The sequence below is a fragment of the Centroberyx affinis genome, unplaced genomic scaffold, assembly GCF_046629955.1.
Source record: "Centroberyx affinis isolate AG114_WGS23_722 - 3 ecotype Tasmania unplaced genomic scaffold, CSIRO-AGI_Caff_v1 ptg000472l_1, whole genome shotgun sequence".
Taxonomy (NCBI): Eukaryota; Metazoa; Chordata; class Actinopteri; order Beryciformes; family Berycidae; genus Centroberyx; species Centroberyx affinis.
Window position 1 is genome coordinate 458,587 of NW_027279130.1, and position 19,318 is coordinate 477,904.

Below are 19,318 nucleotides of genomic sequence, written 5' to 3' on the forward strand. Positions count from 1 at the left end.
GACACTGTCTGGACTAATAAAAATCCAATATTGGCTCAATATATCGATCTAACCCTACTACAATTGCCCGTTATTCCCACTCATTGCTTTTTCGCTTTTGCAAAAACCTTCCCACCAAGCTGGCAGATCAGTATTACGGCACTTACAACCTCCGAAATGTATTCTATCACTGTAAACTTCACATGATTGTTTTTTTGTTCCTACCTAAAGCCACACACAAAGAAGCGATTACTGCTTGTGATTGCTGCTGTATCGGCTAATCCCGTGCGTCCGCCTCCCCTTCCAGATGTACGTGACGTGCACGGTGCAGGCCAAGGGCACCCGCCTGGCCAAGCCGGTGCTGTCGCTCGGCCTCATGTGCCTGGCCTTCCTGACCGGCCTGAACCGCGTGGCCGAGTACCGCAACCACTGGTCGGACGTCATCGCCGGCTTCATCATCGGCATCGCCATCGCCACCTTCCTGGTGAGACTTCAGGAGGAGGAGGAGTGTGTATGTGTGTGTGTGAGAAAGCGAGATTGTGGGGTTCTTGGGGGGGGGGGGATGATAGGTGTCTTAACTAGATAGATACAGATATACTTTATTAATCCCCAGAGGGAGACTGGAGAGCGTATGCGTCGTATACTAATACGTATCTCCACTGCACGATTAGGATCCTCTTCAATCTCCCCATCCACTGAAGCTGTGTTCATTAACACATAACGACCGCATTCACCTCTAGAGAGATCAAGCAGCGGGGGGGGGGGGGGGGGCTGGTAATTGAGTGATACATGTAATAGCCACATTCCCATAACTGCCTCCAATAACTACCCGCAATTCCACTCCAGCTTGATATGTTTGATTGAATGTATTATTGAGGGAACGGGGTGTGCGTGATCTTTAAGTGGCTGCTACACCTTCCTCGTTCGATTCCCACCAGCCATGCAAGCAGGTCAGGAAACATGGCACATGTGCGCTCACACACACACACAGACACACACAGACACACACACACACACACAATCTCTAGCAGGGTATCTGTGGGTCCTTAAAAAGTCTGAAAAAATCTTAAATAACCTAAACATAAGTGCCTTCAAAAGTATTAAAATGTCAAATAAGAAAATAGAGGTCTTCATTTCCCCCCCATGGAATGCAGGTTTAGTTTTTTAATTAAGTTTTATTGTGATACAGCTATAAAAGTAGATATTTGTGGATATATTGGCAGATTCTTTACCCTTGGTGGTATTTAGTCCAGGCAGAGTTGGAAAGAGAGGCAAACAAAGTAAGACAAATGTCACAAACTGTGTAGTTTCACCAAAGATGTGAATGGGACCAGCACTGTCAGTTTTATTTTCTCATGTTTTATTATATTACTTTCACTTCTGGTTGGTCACATTATGCATGTCCCCTCTTTGATTAATACAGAGCAGTGCTAATACAGTGTGCCAAACATTCAGAACTTTCATTAGCTATGTTCAGTCCAAAATAGTCTGTTTAATCAGCTTTTTTGTTTCTTTATTCTGGTCTTGAATCCAATTCCAGGTAGCATTGAAAGGTATTAAAAAGTGTTATATTTGGGTTTCTGAAACCTGCAGATACCCTGCCTACAATCCAGGCGAGAAATTCAAATGTCAACAAAGTGCAGAATTCTGAAAGGGAGAATGTGTAGGAACCCACTATTCATAACATGCAGCCAGCAGCAAATCCAAAAAGTGCTTCTCGGGCAGAGAAAGCAGCACCTTCTCCACACTGTGACTGCCAATAATATGACACTCAGTAGACAGCCACGCACACACGCACACACATTCACAATCCTATTCCCTCAGAGACAGATTTTCTGTGACCGACTCTCAAACTTACTCTCGGGCCCCTTTCAGTTCAACTCCTCAACTCTTCATCTCATTCTCATCCCCGGGCCATGTTCCAGCACTTCTCCTCCATATCCTCATATTCGCCATTCTTGCCAACTGTCCATCCTGCTTAGTTAAAATGACTCTCCCTGTAGCCTGATCCTGGGGAATCCCAGCAAAACTAGTTGTCTGTCTGTCTGTCTGTGGTGCTGGATAAATGCCGTCCATCGCTGGTGAGAGGAGGGAGGAGATAAAGATAGAGGGGATTGTCACGGATCGGAGAGTGGCTTGGCTTAAACTAGATGGAAACAAGGCAGAGATGGAATTGCACACACATACACACACCCACACATGCACATTTCCCTCACAGTTCAGTGTCAAATGAGAAGTAACTGTGCCTGAGTGTGGATGTCCTCTCTATCCGTCATGTTGGACAAAGTTTTCAATGCCGTTCAACACCACACTTTTCCCACCGCCTTAAACTTGTCTTGAAGGAGGCAGGCCAGGATTCTTGTCCCTCATTTCAACCTGGTATCAAAATGCGATCTGCATCTGGATATGCTGTTGGATAATGACAAATCCAATCAGGCCCTTGCATTTACACCTGGTATGTAAATGCTTTTTTAATGTCTGCATTCTGTCCACATTGTGATCGGATCTAATTTTTGACAAAGCAGGTGAATAGGTGGGGAGGTGGTGACAGGTGACAGGTGTTATAGTACAGCCTGCACTTTTTCTTTTCTGTGGATGTGATGACATTTGGCGATGGTGACAATGTTTCTATCTGCCGTGATGTTTCTACCCATGGTGATGACATTTCTACCCATGGTGATGACATTTCTACCCACGGTGATGACATTTCTACTCGCAGCTATGATGTTTCTACCCATAGTGATGATATTTCTACCCGCAGCAATAACTTTCCAGCCCACAGTGATGACATTCCTTCCCATAGCGATGATATTTCTAACCCTTGTGATGACATTTCTAACCGCAGTGATGACGTTTCTACCCATCGTGATGACATTTCTACCCAAGGTTATGACGTTTCTACCTACGATGATGATGTTTCTACCCATGGTGATGACATTTCTACCCATGGTGATAACGTTTCTACCCAAGGTGATGACGTTTCTACCTACGATGATGACGTTTCTACCCATGGTGATGACATTTCTACCCATGGTGATGACGTTTCTACCCATGGTGATGACATTTCTACCCATGGTGATGACATTTCTACCCATGGTGATAACGTTTCTACCCAAGGTGATGATGTTTCAACCTGCGATGATGACGTTTCAACCTGCGATGATGACGTTTCCACCTGCGATAATGACATTTCTACCTGTGGTGATGACGTTTCTACCTGTGGTGATGACATTTCTACCCATGGTGATGACATTTCTACCCATGGTGATGACATTTCTACCCATGGCAATGACGTTTCCACCCAAGATGATGATGTTTCTACCTGCGATGATGACGTTTCTACCCATGGTGATGACATTTCTACCCATGGTGATGACATTTCTACCCATGGTGATAACGTTTCTACCCAAGGTGATGATGTTTCAACCTGCGATGATGACGTTTCAACCTGCGATGATGACGTTTCAACCTGCGATGATGACGTTTCTACCCGTGGTGATGACGTTTCTACCCATGGTGATGACATTTCTACCTACGGTGATGACATTTCTACCCACGGTGATGACATTTCTACCCACGGTGATGACATTTCTACCCATGGCAATGACGTTTCCACCCAAGATGATGATGTTTCTACCTGTGATGATGACATTTCTACCCATGTTGATGACATTTCTACCCATGGTAATGACATTGCTGCCCCAATATTACCCAAAATCAGTTGCCACACCTTGTGCGCTCGCATCGTACGTCTTTGACTGCACTTTGCGCTGTGCGCCATTGATTGGCGAAAATAGAACCCATAGACTTGAGTATGAGTGCTACTGTGCACTTGTGACCAGGATTTGAAAGTAACTAGCCACCAGTCAAATGCTGTTCAAATTTGGCCATAGCAGGTAGAAAGGTTGTCAGAATTAGGCTACTCTGCACTTGTCACTATGGCCAGTTGAGGAAATAGTTTCATGCCCTCCATGTAACCTCCTCGTCTGTATATATTATCACATATCTGGGGGCAAGTCACAGGAACAAAGTGTCCGTGATTTAGACACAAACCCGCCAACATGCTCCAGCTGTGCCCTGATCCTTTCGGTGAAGTGTATATGCATGGAGGGCTTTACACTGCATGTAATATGGCCATCTGGCATGCAAAACTAAGGAAACAAAGTCACTGCTTATCAACAACTCATGCACTGTATATAGCCTAGCCTAAGTCATACACTTCTGTCATTCAGTTCAATCAAGAATTGCTTTATTTTTGCCTGGAACAAAGAGTTTGACATGGTGTAAGGTGTAGCTCCATCAACTTTGAAATAGTTACCCATACTTACTGAAACACTGCTGTCCCTTTAACTCTTACATTTTAGATGTACACTATATGTTTAGATCTGCACTATACAGCTGGATCATAGAGTTTGGATGCACACTATACAGCAGGATCATAGAGTTTAGATCTACACTATAAAGCAGGATCATAGAGTTTAGATCTGCACTAAAAAGCAGGTTCATAGAGTTTAGATCTACACTATAAAGCAAGATCATAGTTTAGATGTACACAACAGAAGCGTAGTACCCAATTGCTGTCTTTCTATATTCCCAGTACGATTGCACACACGTTTCATATAGTCTATGTTCTTTCATGATATGATGTATATGCAGGCTTGTTTTCCCCTCACAGCTGTGCTGAATGGTATCATTAAACACATGCACAGGCACACACACTCTTACAGATACTGACGATGACTGGGCTTCAGATATGGCATGTTTTCCAGCAGCACTTGAAAGAAAAGGAGGCAAGAAGATAGAGCTGTCAGAGGGCCTCTCTCGCCTCTAATCTCTCTCTCTTTCTTCCTCTCTCTCCCCCTTTCTTTCGACGAAGAGAGAGTGCGAGGCCAATACTTTCTTTGCCGTGGCTGGAGGGCTTGGAGAGAGTGGATCTGTGATAAGGCCTTGCTCAGCCTCTTTACAGGGAGCTCCATTAACGTTGGACCCGGTTAAAAACACTACAGTGCCATTAGTGATGGAGACAGATAGGAAAGACACAAAGAAGCCACTCTTTCTATCCTGTATCATCCCTGCACCCTAAGAAGTACTTCTCGAACCGACTTCCAGGAGTGCCACCGACAGCAACGAGTGCGTTTATGTCAATGCATTTCTTGAACTAATACGTACGCCAGAGCGATGAACTGCAGATTTTCATGTTTCGCCGTTGGGTGGCTCATGTCGAGGTCATTCTTGCATCAAGAAGCTCTGTTGATTTGATTCGGGGGAGATGGACTACAGTGTACTTCCTGAATTTCAATGCGTTTTAAAGAAATGCTTTACATCTCATGGGCTTGAGGGTGTATTAAAACCCCAAAGTGGTATTGGGGGAAGATAAAACCAATGCTGTATACCAAGGCATGAATTTACGAAGGGTAGGACAAGATAGGGCAGCTGGAACAGAGCCTTCTCCTAGGACACTATAGGACACTATAGGACACTGTCATTACACACGCACACTATCATACTCTTTTCTCGGGCTTGACTAATAATTTGGAAAATCAAATCAATTCTGGAAATGAACACACATTTTTGAAGGGTAGGACAAGATAGGGCAGCTCAAGCAATGCTCCTATATGGCCCCCTCCCTTCTAGAGTTCAATCAATATTGTTTTAAAGGCCGATACCACTATTATGGATTGTCAATATTCAATATCTTGAATAACTTTGACCATTGTCCTGCCAAAAAATCCCCCAAAAATTACAAGTCCTAAGTGTGTCTCCCCGAATTTTATTCTTGGCAGGGTGGAAAAGCCTCTGAAATTCAATCAATTCAGGTTAAGGGCTTTCCATAAACAGCCAGTGTTTTATTGATCAATTCTACAATAAATATGTAATGATGCAATCATCCAATATGTCATCCATCATATTAGAGGTGGACAACACTGACTGGCCAAACATTTATTTTTTAATAAAAGGCCAGTATCTGCCCAATATATCAGCAAACGGATGGATCAGTCGACCTCTACTCTCCTATCCACTCCATTATTCTCCTCTCCTGTCTTCTCCCTGTTCTTTTCTCACCCCACGTCACCCCACCATAGTATAACGGGGATGCCTCAAACAAATGGCTCTCATTATCACTGAGCAAACAGTATGAAAGAACAGATTGGCCCACTCTTGGCTTTGCAAGGATGCTTTTTTTCTATGTACCAATTATTTCCAGAAGAGCCAGCTAATATATCGGGAGCGATAAAGCGTAGTATTAGGGCCTTTTAAATGGCCTCCAGATGGGTTGTGATGCATAACAGAATGGTTTAGGCTCTTGGAAATTAAACTGATAAAAGGAAGCCTCCTAATTTACAGCAAAGAGGAAAGGAGCGCTCAGAAATGTGGTAGAGTAGGGTTAGACTCGTAAGAGTTTTTAAAGGCCAATACAAATTTGAACATTTTTATGCCAAAAAATTTGAAATATTCAGCGTTTCCTCCACAATGTTGTTGTTTTGGGTGTAGAAAAGCTTCTGAAAAAGCATTTAGACCATCATGGGACACCAAAACTTGAACTTCTAGTAGGTGGGTGATGATCACCAGTTCATGTACCCTTCCATACCACATGTGTTTATATAACAAACATGGGTGCTATCTGTAGCCAGAGATGCAGGTTATTCCTGTAAAATTTCCAATAATGATCAGGGGCCTGTATTTACTTCAACACTGAAGACTCGACTTGGTTGGGAGGAAGATCCATCATCAGAGTTAGACATGACTGATTCCAATTTTTTGTGAAACACCAATATCAGCCTGATATATCGGCAAACAAACATGTGGTATTTGATATTGCCTTTCATAACATTGTTTTGATGAGTTAACATAGCTATATAGCAAATGCTAATTAGGTCGCATTAATTGAAAATCAACAGAAAAAAACTAAATTACTTCAGAGCTTATCATTGAACCCAACGATGGATGCAACCGTTCCGCAAGCATCGTTTGTGAAACGTTTATTCCTTTAATCTTTCATTTGCCAGGCAGAACTATTGTTCATGAAGCAAAATCACAACACACGTCATACTTCACACACTACTTCAAGAGTTCTTCAGATTTTCCTAAAGTTCTTGAAATTTTCATATGCGTTTCCCAAAGGATATTGTGAGGACAGATTTTCAAGAACTACTTCATTTACAAGAAGTTAACACAATTAGAGAATGTAGAAGAATGACTGTTTTGATCATAGTTTCACTGTTATCTCTCTACCTACAATACAGACAGTCATGAAATTCTGGACAAAATCATATCTAACAATACAAATATTCTCAAATTTGGGTTCGAGAGACATCATCTCATCAAATGGGGGTCCGTGGCTCTAATGTGGACTAAATTAGGGGTCCTTGATATGAAAAATGTTGAGAATCACTGGATTAAAGGAATCAATATCCTGAGCTGAAAGCATAACAAGTCAATCGAAGAATCATCAAGCTGCCTTGTGGCTGTAGGCTGGTGTGTAATGTAGACCCAGCTGACCATTATAGGTCAATAGTTTTCATCTATTGAGAGAAAATATTTATTTTTAGGGTATTACTGTAAGACAGCGGCCTCTGTCTCCAGTGTAAGTTCTTACCTTCACTGCACCACTGCAAAGAGATACTTGAAATCTCAAGCCACACGAAATGTGAGCACTACGGGAAATGAATGGACTTCTGGTGACTTGTGTTGCTCACAGTGTGAACACGCGGTTACACTTGACTTAACTTGAAATCGATTACTTCAATTTGAACCTCAAAGCCACGTTTAGCTCCTTATTAGAGGAGCCCCGCAACGCCAGCATCCATCATAGCTTGTCCCTCCCAGGAAAACGTCATCACACATGCACATGCACATACACACACGTACACACATGACCTACATACTTGTGTTACAGCAACTTTCTCACACCAAACCAAGCCACTCGTGAATCCGCGTCAGGCCTGGAAATGTGTCTGTGTGTGTAAATTGTGTATGGGATTTGGAGTGAGAGTCTTTGTGTGCCTGTGTTAGTATGTATGAGTGTGTGTGTGTCTCCTCTTTTTTTTCGTTTGTTCATTTGTTTGTCTGTGTGTACGTATGTGTGTTTGCACACGGCTGTGGGTCCATTTTCATTCGTTTTTGCATCATCTTTCCTCTCTTTTGTCCCCTGCTGTGTGCGCGTGCGTGTGTGTGTGTGTGTGTGTGTGTGTGTGTCCTATAGGTGGTGTGTGTGGTGCATAACTTCAAAGGCAAGTTACTGCTGAGCGAAGAGTTGCCAGCGGAGCAGCTGCCCAACACCGCCATGATGAACATGGGTCGAGTGGAGAGTCCTCTGGAGAAATACATCGCCTCACAGGTCGGTGCCTAAACTCAGGTCACACACCTTTTTATTCGCTGAGTAGAGTTTACTCACGTTTTTTAGCCTGACATACACCTTCATGAGGTCAGTTTATAGTATACTTTAGGGTTAGACCAATACAGGTTTTTGAGAGCCAATATTGAAATATTTGGATTGAAGCTGTCGGTAGCCAATATGTTGTGCCAGTATTCAGTATCTGTAAATTGGACCATTTTTCATGTCAAAAACCTGGCCTCTGAAACAGCATTTAGACCATTATGGGACACTAAAACTCTCCACTGAAAGCCATACTAATTAGTGGCTTGGCAGCTCCTTAAAAGAAAACACACATTTTTGGGCGATTGTACCATTGGTCAACTGACCTGTGAAGTAATGAGTCACCTACGACCACTCAACAATGTAGGAAGGATGATTTTTGGTGTCAGTGTTCTCATCACAGGTTAGTTAACCATCTGACCAATCTCCCAAAAACTTCTATCGCATTAAGGCAGGGTGAGGCAGGTTTCATTGCAAGTTTTAATGCCTGACACCGCTAAAGCTGCTGAGTAGAATCATATCCTTACCTCCATCATGTCAGAGGTGGACGACATGACTGGCCAATATGAGAATTCTTTTAAAAGGTCATATTTGCCTGATATATCAGCAAACCGATATAGGTCTAACCCTGGTATAAATCATAGTAACTAGTATCAAACTGATATAAGTTATAGGAGGATATGTCTGTAAAGAAAAAAATGATAAATGATTTGTTTATTTTGTTTGTTCCTTATGATAAGGGTTAGGGTATTTTATTTGTGGTATTTGCTTCTATCTTATGTCTTACCTTGTGTTTTATGTGTTTTAAGTGTTTTACGTCTTGTGGTTCATTTTAACCATTCTTTGCCCCTAACTATGAACTATGAACTAGAACTATGATCACCGACTGGAGTTCATAGTTTACCCAACTCCTTATTTACTACTACATCACTGACAGCAATGCCCCGCCACGTTCATCTGTCTGTTCAGTCATGGTGGCTATTGCTGCAACTACCCAGTTCTTCTTCTGTTTATTCCAAACAAACTGTAAAACGTAAAAGCATCACCGCCTGTGTGCCAGAGGATTTTTTCCCAGGAATGAGCTACCAGACACCAGGTGTTTAGAACAGCAAATGGAAAAGCTTTCATGAACTGGATATAGGTTCAGTCACTATTGCGTTTTAGCATTCAGTGATAGAGAATAGCAAAACTGACATTTATTGATATTAAAATGTCGCAAATTATTACTTTAAGTCTGCTGTAAGACTTCACTACTGCTATCCTCCACTTATCTGTTCACCACACACACACACACACACACACACACACGCTGCTCCTGTAGGAGACGGATGATGAGGATGAAGAGTCTTTCTACATTAAAGAGCGCCTGCAGGACTTCCTCCAGTGGCTCCGGGGCCTCAGCTGGTTCCAGCGCCTGACAAACAAAAGGCAACACACACATGAACTGGTGTGAAGTCTCAGCTCTGCCAAATCTCTGGACCCAACTCTAGCTCTCTCTTTTACTCTCCGGGTTAGACCAATATACCAGGCCTGGTTGTCTATGAGAAGCCTTTAACGTGAACTGATTCTAATGAGACATATTTAATATGTTTTATCGTTGTTATTATTAAAGTTATCATACTGGCTATCAATGGAAGTTTTTGTTCAAATTCTGGGCAAAACGCTAAATATTTTTTTGTATGGAAATTGTCAAATTTAAAAATACTGAATATTGGCTCAATATTAGCTGTTGGCAGCTTTGATCTAAAAATATCGCTATCGGCCTTCAAAAGCCCATATTGATGGAACCCTACTCCACATTTCTCTCTCTCTCTCTCTCTCACTGGCCCACTGACTAGCCATCTGTTGGGCTTGTAGCCACCGCAGTTACCAAAACTGTTTGTATCCAAACGAAGCCAAAGAGAGGATGAGGCTAATGCAGCCAGTCCTACCGCCGTCCAGAGTATTTGGCGTGAGTGGTTGAAGTGCTCTTCTTCCCTTCTCTTTCCATCTCGTCAGTTTCAACTCTTCCCATCTTCGGCGCTCAGTGCCTTATTTTAACAGTGGTGTGTTCATCTTCCCGTAGCCCGCTGCAGTATTCTTCCTCTTTCTCTAACAAGTCGCACATTTAGCAGCAGAAACTTAAAACACGGCTTCCACAGTATCCGATGATTCAATTCGCGACTTCCCGCTGAGCTCCTGTGTTCAATTGTCTGGCAAAGAGCAGAAAATCTCACCTCGGCTACGACAGGCACGGCGGAAAATTGCCTGCTCTAAAAATAGCGCAGCCTAAAGATGCCTGGAAGCTGAACAAGCCACGGTGCACAAAATGCCAGGGCAGGAAGAAACCTTTTAGCCGTGAAAAAATGAATCCCATGCATTTTTTTTTTTTTTTTTTTTGGCAGAGCAGAGCGATGTCAATTTAATTCTCATTCACGTCTCGCCACCGCGCGCTGAACTCGCCTGGAAGAAGCCGTCGTCACAAACCTATTACCGGCTAAGTATGATTTCCCCGAAAGATAAATGAGCGAAACAAGTAACTAGTTTAATCTCAGATTGTTGTAGCCAAATCTGCTTTGTGGAAGATTGAATAGTTTACTTGTTGGCTTCAATAAGACACCCAGGAGGAAATAATGCTTCCAGAGTTTGGACTGTGGATTACTGCCTGCGTTATTATAGATGGATGATAGGGAAAATTGTCACATGTTGGTGAGAGAACTTTCCCACCAATATAAATGCTAATAGCTCTCCTTAGTCAAGTTTTCACTTGACGAGATGAAGAGATCCTTATCTCCTGCATTTATCTTCCTACTCCCCACAAGTCTCAAGCACAGAAGCATGTGCTCATTTATATGTATGACTGGCTTTGAATGGGTGTCATATGTCGCTTTAGTTCGCAAGAGAAATGGAGACTTAACATACATGAGCACCGCAAGGACTCGGTGCCAATTAAGATGTCCTTGTCGATAATAAACAGAGCCATGCATCATAGAGTCCTTCACTATAATATACAGATACTTCTTCTATCTGGGCGGACAAACAAAAAAGAGGTGCTGTTTCTGGAGGCTTGTGCAACAATCCTATTTCAAATTCAGAGCCAATCAATGACAAGGATTTGTCCAGACCTCCATTGAACTGAAGGTGTGGCTACACATGATTTAAAGGATAAGTTTGGTGATTTTGGACCTATATATAATTTGTCTCTTACATACCTGTAGTACTTGGCTCCAGAGTCAGTTGTCGGTTGAAATGGCTGGGGTTTGTCAAAACACCCCATCAAAAAGTCAGTCTGTGACAACAATATGGTGACTGACGTATTTATATTCATGGTCCAGGAAGCAGCAGCACCGCTCCGTTTCCAGTGAATAGTCTTCTCCCAAACTCTACTGTTTACAATCTGACCTGACCGTCCAAAACTAGATCACACCGCCAGTAACGCACTTTCACCCCACAGCAGAGAAAAATAGTTCCATGATTTTCTGATTAGTGAAAGTGTGTGTAATGGAGGAATTGTCTCATGTTTACTCTCATTTTTGGAGATATTTTGACAAACCAAACCAACAGCTGACTCTGGAGTCAATATTCTCTGAGGGTCCAAGTACTACAGGTATGTAAGAAACAAATCATATATAGGTCCAAAACTTATCCTTTAACTGTAACTCATAATGTTTTAACAATACTTTTCATAAGAGTAGGTGTAAATTCTATAAAGCTCTTCAATAGTTTTAATAATTATAAAACCTAGTAAGCGCATGTCCATGGTAAAATTTGAAATTAAATAAGTAGAATTTAAAAGGTTTTCTCACAGCGGTCTACATTTATTGTAAATGGGGAGAAACTAAAATAACAAAGACAAAAGTCTGCTTTTCAAACAAACCTTTTATGTTTCTGCATTTGTATTATTACAGTCATAGCAAGTGACACTGTACTGTCTCTCTCTATTGTTTTCCTCTCTATAGTGCATTTTCCACTTGCCAGAATTGTATTACTGACCCGTGACTGTGTGTTGGAGTGTGTACTCAAAACCATTTGTCTAACCATGGCATGGTCAAAATGATTGACGCCTGATACTTCAAAACAACTTCATGCACCTCAAATACACAGGGTGTGTTCATGATGAATAATGTGTCATGAAATATCCCATCATAGCACCAAAACCCCTTGTTTCTGCTCATACAAATTCTGCGTACTAAATTTGAAATCTTAGTATCGATCAATCATGAACCCTTACCCCGTTTTCACCTCTGAGGCTTCTCAAACACCCGAGGAGCTAAATTATTGGTTTGAATGAATTGGTTTCAAATACGAGTGGTTTCATTTTGCAAAATCGTTATCAAATTACAATTCTGTCCACATCTGGACCACATCAGAGATAGTGGGAGCTGAGCACAGGTAGCTGAAGGCAACCTCAGCAGTCGGGAGTCACTTCCCTTTTAAAATGGAAAATCCGCAAGTTTTAATCGCGTGAAATAACAGTCAGTCGATCTGGATGCGATTAAAATGACCCCATGATATTAGAGTTAAAGGAGTAATTCATGACTTTTATTAACCTGTGTACCAAATTGCAACAACATCGACAGTTCTCAGCTTACAGTGGCTTGTGAAGGACAGAAATTTAAAAGTCACATTATGATAGAGAGGAGTAAGCTAGCTAATTAGAGCAGAGATCCAACAGAAGCTTCCAGTGAAGAGCTAATATATCACCACGCTAAATACTGGAGTAATGATGCTGCTTTGTCATTTGCTTTATTGGCTTAAGAACCAGGCTGTTTGGCCCTCATAGCTGCAATGTGTTGTGACGCTGCTCGCTGGTAGCTCGTACCATCATCCATCACACAGCAGTTGGAGCGGTACGAGCCAGTGAGTTCTGAAAGCCAGAAATCTCAGCACCTGGCAAAGTAATGGTCGAGGTATTGGTAATGATCAACAACTTCATCAAATCGTACTTATTGTCCCTTTAACTCAAAACACAGCAAGTCAGAACTTTTAGATTAGATAGGCTTTACATGATATAGGCTGTTTAGACTCTTTTCTGTCAGTAGAGGTATTTGGTTCATCAGGCACTATCTGACCCAGGTCTGCTTTGGTTGCAGATCTGGGGAGCTGACAGGGGCTATATGGCAGTGGAAGCCGATTACCAAGGTACTGTAGCGAGCCCATGCTACAGTTGAACTCTCCCTGCCTACTCCCCGCCCGCAAACCGCCCCCTCCCCCCTACCCCACCCCACCCCACCCCCCAATAACTCTGCATGGCCGCTTCCAGCTACCGGGGCAGCACTTGGTAGCGGATGGCTCCACCGGCACCACCCCGCCGACCGATGCTAAAAGTGGATTGGCTCTGTCATTCATCTTCAGGCGCCGCGTTCAGTACGGAGCCCGGGAGTGGCCGCAGCAAAAGAAAATAATATTTTGAGGTCACGGTTTGCCACATGGAAGGCACGGGATGCTATTGTGCGCGCAGAAGATAGATTCGGGGCTCTCGTTTTTGCACAAGATACATATCGTTCCCACAATTTGGTTGTCTTGCACTCTCATTTTTTATTTTTTTGCGCACACAATTCCATAATTCGTACAAGCAAATTACTTAACACGTACAGTCTATGTAATGCACTTACCATAATTACTTGAATGTAGTTGATTGCATTGGTATACTTAGTTTAATTATCCTGGTATTTTGTTGAATGAAGATTTATTCAGTTGAATCAGGCTTTTGATAAAGTACAATGGACCTGAAGTCATGTCTGACTAAAAGTAAAACACACAGGAGATGAATTACCAAGGCACTGCCCGCTTTGTGATGCAAGCTGTTATTGTTCGTAAGAAACTACTGACAAGGATATTGAGAACTAATGGGCTCCGCTGTCATTAACATGCAGGCTGGAGGGATGTTAGCCTTCGTAGAGGATTTGTATCGGCCCGTGCTTAAGGCGGCGCTGCATACAAATGTGTGTCCACACTCAAGAGTGGCTTTGTTTTTATCATTCACTGACACTTCGCGCCAGCGGGAGGGCATGGAGACTGAAGAGGTATTGGCACAGAAATGTAAACAATGGCGATGGACCAGAAAAGGGAAACGGAGACTGCTTTCCCACGAGGCAACACAACAAATCGTGATAACTTAGACCGATTGCAAGGCGGTCACACAGTCGGTGGTAGCTTCTGACTTGTGATACTAGTGCATCCAGCAAGCCCGCAATCACTGTGAAGGCAGGATCTTTGTTTCCTCCACAGACAAGTCTTTCATATGAACCCGGCGAATTTAGTTTCTGCAGCAAGTGTAGCGCCAGCCTTAGAGCTCTCCAGCATCTCATGAAATGGCTTGGATCAGTTGGCTCGATGTATTCGTTTAGCCCAACTCGAGTGTTTTATAGTGCTCGCAGGTTAATACTTTGCTATCAAGAAATACATTTGTTCCCCTATAGGACAGCCACTCCTGGGCTCAGTAGTTAAGCCACTCGAGAAAGCCGAGGGAAAAGCACTCTCAAAGCCCTCCACCTTTACTACCTCCGTCGCCCATAAGCCTTTCTCTCGCTCCACTGCCAAACACTGAGGTCACCGAGTTCAGATTAGAAAATCACAGCTTCCAGCATCCATGAACAACCCTGCACTGCCCGCTTCTTTCTATACGATCTAAAAGCTGTGGAGGTTGCTAGTCGTGGAAGTCCGTCGTCGGTTCCAACGCACCAGGCATGTTTTCATCCATCCCACCCGACTGTTAAGATGTGTTTTTTTTAGGTGCAAGTGTGCCGACCCAGGCCTGTAAACGCAGCGCACCGGCATTCCATGGAGGATTTCCCTGGTCCTGAGCTGACATGTTGTTGCCTTTACATGCATGATGGGTAAACATGATCGTTTTTCAGTTTGATGCAGAACTGAAGGCTCAACCCTCCCCAGGTTCTAACCCTCTTCCTTTGTAGCTTTCTGCTTCTTTTTTCTGCTGCAAAAAACCACCTCAGTTGGTTCTTTTATTTGGAGACTCCCCTCGTAGATGTTTTTGTAGCGGAACTGAACTCAAACTATAGGGGTCAACAATGGTCCTTAGCTCTATTTGATACGTTGTTGATAGCTGAACCCATCTTAAAGCTGGACTAGGCAAATTCCCACTTTGGCAGCTCCCAAGAGGTAGCAGGAGATCACTTTGAATTTCTGAAAGTTTGAAGGAAATCATGTAACGTGATGCCGGTAAACTGCACACTCTTTTGACCTAAATTTCTTCTTCTTCTTCTTAGCGTCTAGTGGATTGGAGGTGCTTAAGAGGTTCAGCCATTGTTGGCAAGTCCAGCTTTCTCTGGTGTTTAGGAAAACGTTCTGGATTTCACTCCTTTGCAGAGAGGATTTCCCACCAGTTGCGATTTATGATTATAAGACAGTTTTTTTACATACAATTCTTGCCAAGTGCAACTTTAAGATCATTTAGAGGGGCTCATCCAAATAAAAGTGTCCTGATCGACCGCACGTAATTTCTCTTGCCACTGTTCTCACTCTGCTCTTTGTCGTCTCCCTCCCTCTTTTGCAGAATCACATCGCCTTCGCTGAGGTCACATGACGTGGAGTCGGCCGTGTGGCAGACCCATTGGACGTCCACACTCTTCACCGTCCAATCCGATTAGCCGGAGTGCAGCGCTAAAAAAGAAAAAAAAGAAAAAACCCATTCTCTGTATCTTGTCTGGTCTGCCGTATGTTGTTCTATGTCGTCTTTTCAGGCCCCCCCCCTGTGTCATTTGCAGCTTCTTGCATTCGAGGGGAAAAAAAAAAATAAAAAGAGAAGAATCGATTACTCGGCAGGACAGGTTGCTTCTGCTTTCTCCATCTATGCACTTATTCGGAATTGTTTTTTTTGGACGCTCGCCTCCCAAACGAAGCTCACGTCGTTGCACACAGCGGGAGGCGGTTTAGGAACGCCAGAGGAACGAGCGAAGAAGCAGACTGCGCCATTTCAGCTCTCTGCACAGGTGAAATATTTTCTCACGGGTTATTCGATTATTTTGCGTGCGAAAACACCCCTTTTTCGCTTCCGAACGGCCCTCCGGCAAAGACGGCCGCAGGGAAGATGGTCGAGTTCAGCGAGATCAATGAGACTGAACAGAGAGGAAGATGGAAAACACTCTCTCTTCATGTCGATAAAGCCGATTTCTTTGTTCGAAACGTCGGTCATTCCCATAATCCCAGCTAACCTTCATCACATGTAGAGGAGCTCTTTTGAAATGACATCGAATGCCGGAGAGATTGAGGCCTGCCGGTCAAACTAAATGTTGGGAAAATTGGAAAACGTAATGTATCTCCAGTATTCATGTGTGTGTGAGCATGTGTGTGTGTAGGTGTCTGGGTAGATTCAGTCCACTTGAGCCAACCAATGAAACTCCATTCGCTCCTACTGTGTTTTAACAAAACCGTAAAGGGTTTGTAAGCCGCACCAGACAATCACTACCACTCTCTCTCTCTCTTTCTCTTTCTCTGTCCGTCTCTGTCTTGGAGCTAAAATGAAAGGGTATTTGTTAGCAGGCACTGTAGTCTTAACACTGTAGATGATGGAATTGACGTGGAGAAAAGAGCACAACAGTCTCTGACATCCGTCGTCGAAAGAGCGGAATCTGCTTGCTTTTTTCTTTATGATGTGAAAAAAAACAAAAACAATGGTCAATCTGACTCACAGGCCAAAATTGAGATTCTTGTTGTAGGCGTTTATCGGTCAGATATAGCTAGTTCTGTTGTTGTCCCACGTCTGATGTTTCCCTCCACTTTGCTACGTCAAATCAGGTTAAACTGTGTTCCAGTGTTGTTTGAAGAAAATCAACGGCGGAGATTGAGCGTGGAAAGTTTTTTTCTGCCTTTTTTTTTTCTTTTTTTTCCCAAACGTACCACGTCCGCCTCGACGCTCAGAGACAACGGAGTATTTATTCATGATCCGTGTCTTGAAGTATCAAAGACGCGCTCAGAAGAATAGAGACACGCTGTGCTGGGAGAGCGCTCGGGGAAAGGCAGGCTCTGTAGTTGCGTCCCGTCACGGCCAATCGGGACACGAGCGCTTTTGATCATTGGGAAGATTACAAGTTCTCTTGTTGCACTCTATTTCACAGAAGAAGAAAATAGTCATGTAGCTGTTTGAGGAATACTCACATGCTGAAATAGTCATCGCTAGAATCCGGTTGGTAGTACATGATTAATATTCACATTAGGGTTAGACCGATATATATCAGGTTTCGGCTCTTCGTTAAAAATCAGACATCGGCCATTCAGCATCATGATGCAGTGTGTTTTACTGTGTAAATTTATTGTACAATTGATCAATACTATATTAGTTGTCTACTATTATTATTATTATCCTGCAGTTCAATGGAGAGTTTTAGTGTCCTGTGGTCTATATGTCTAAAAGAATTACATTAGTGTGAGTTTCAATGGAGAGTTTTAGTGTCCCATGATGGTCTAACTGCTGTTTCAGAGGCTTTTCCACCCAGATACGAATAATATTCTGAATAGTTGTAATTTTTTGGCAAGAAAATTTAAAGATACACAATATCGGTACAAAATATCAGCTATCAGCAGCTTAAATCCGAAACAATTGGCATCAGCCTTCAAAAACCATATCGGTCTAACCCTAAGTCACACCCTCCCCTCAAATTAGGATACCAAGCGGTGATAAAAGCCATTTTAAATAAGGTGGGCAAAATAGATCAAATATACCATTAATTAAAAATTCTAATATACAACAAAAGTCAATATGTCACCTTGTAGAAACATTTTGGAGACAGCATTCTGTAGCCCCGGCCATCAAAACATCTACATCACATTTCTCACTTTTTTGTAAAAAAACAAAACAAAGAGATCGTTTATGTTTGCGTTTCTGTGATTGTGTCCGAGCCGGCCAAATATTTCTATCAATGATGGGTGTAAAAGTTGCTAATCTAAAGTCGCTAAGCAGCTGTGTCTCCGATCTCCGTCTCGATTTTGCAGTGAACACATACACGCATTTGTAGTGTGCAAGAACAAGTAAAAGTGCCAACCCTTGTTCATGTGAAAGCGTTCTCTTTAGTAGCAATAACATGTAGGACTTTCTTTCCCATCAGGAGAGAGGATTAGAACGAATTGAAAGTCTAATTCTGTTGCCCCTTAAAATCTCTATTTTTGTAATGATCACTGAAGCACTTATAAAAAAAAATAAAGGACTCTAAGGCAGGAACATGCAAAATGGCAGCACTTTAAATCCAGCTACAACTCTTATCATCGCTAACAAAATGGCCGCCCGTGTCGCTGCTGCTTGAAAACACACATTACACAGAATATTCAGGACTCCGAAAAAAAAAAAAAGAAATCTGCTCAAATGTGCATCACGAGACCTGTTAAAGTATCCTAGTATATTCAAATGAAAACAGAAGTGTATAAAATGTATACGTTTAAAAGTATGAAGATATATCCTTTTGGTCATATTATACATTACTGCTGTCTATTTTCTTATGACTGTGCACTGTAAGTGTGTGAGTGTTCACGATAAGAAATGTACATGTTAAATGTTTCTTTTATTCCCCGGATAACTATTATTGCTCTTCTTCTTCATGTCATTTTACTAACATGAGATATATTTCATGTTATTGTTGAAAATTATGGTTACATTTTTTTATACTATGTTTTGTGAATAGTGTTGATATTCATGTTAGTTATGTTAATATTTCTTATGTTCCATATCCTGCTGTGTATTCCACACCTTTCTGTCAATTGAGCTTGTTCTAAAATCTTTGGACATAACTCGCAAACTACAGATCTTTTTCTAACCATGTGGTTTTTATCTCTTTTCTCAGACTATCACGTGATTTGTTTGCCTCTAGTGAATCATTTTGTATGGATGTTGTTGCTATCCTGGTAACCCAGTTGTTTTTACTTTATTCATATTTCTTTAGAACTTCTTCCCTTCTTTTCAACTTACATTCAAATTGTGACCTTTTACACTGTATAAAATATGAAATTTACAGCCTTTGAATAAAAAACGCT

The 19,318-nt window shown here is 42.3% G+C and overlaps 1 protein-coding gene across 1 annotated transcript in view; it reads left to right on the plus strand.

Annotated features, from left to right (window-relative positions):
• The window catches only part of LOC139642382 (phospholipid phosphatase-related protein type 5-like), a 71,624-nt gene extending 55,743 nt beyond the window's left edge, over window positions 1–15,881 (plus strand). The window contains exons 4-6 of the mRNA XM_071517197.1: window positions 287–463; window positions 8,183–8,317; window positions 15,852–15,881. Of these exons, the coding sequence (XP_071373298.1) occupies window positions 287–463; window positions 8,183–8,317; window positions 15,852–15,881 (342 nt within the window). The remainder of the gene's footprint in view (window positions 1–286; window positions 464–8,182; window positions 8,318–15,851) is intronic.
• The last annotated feature ends 3,437 nt before the right edge of the window (window positions 15,882–19,318 follow it).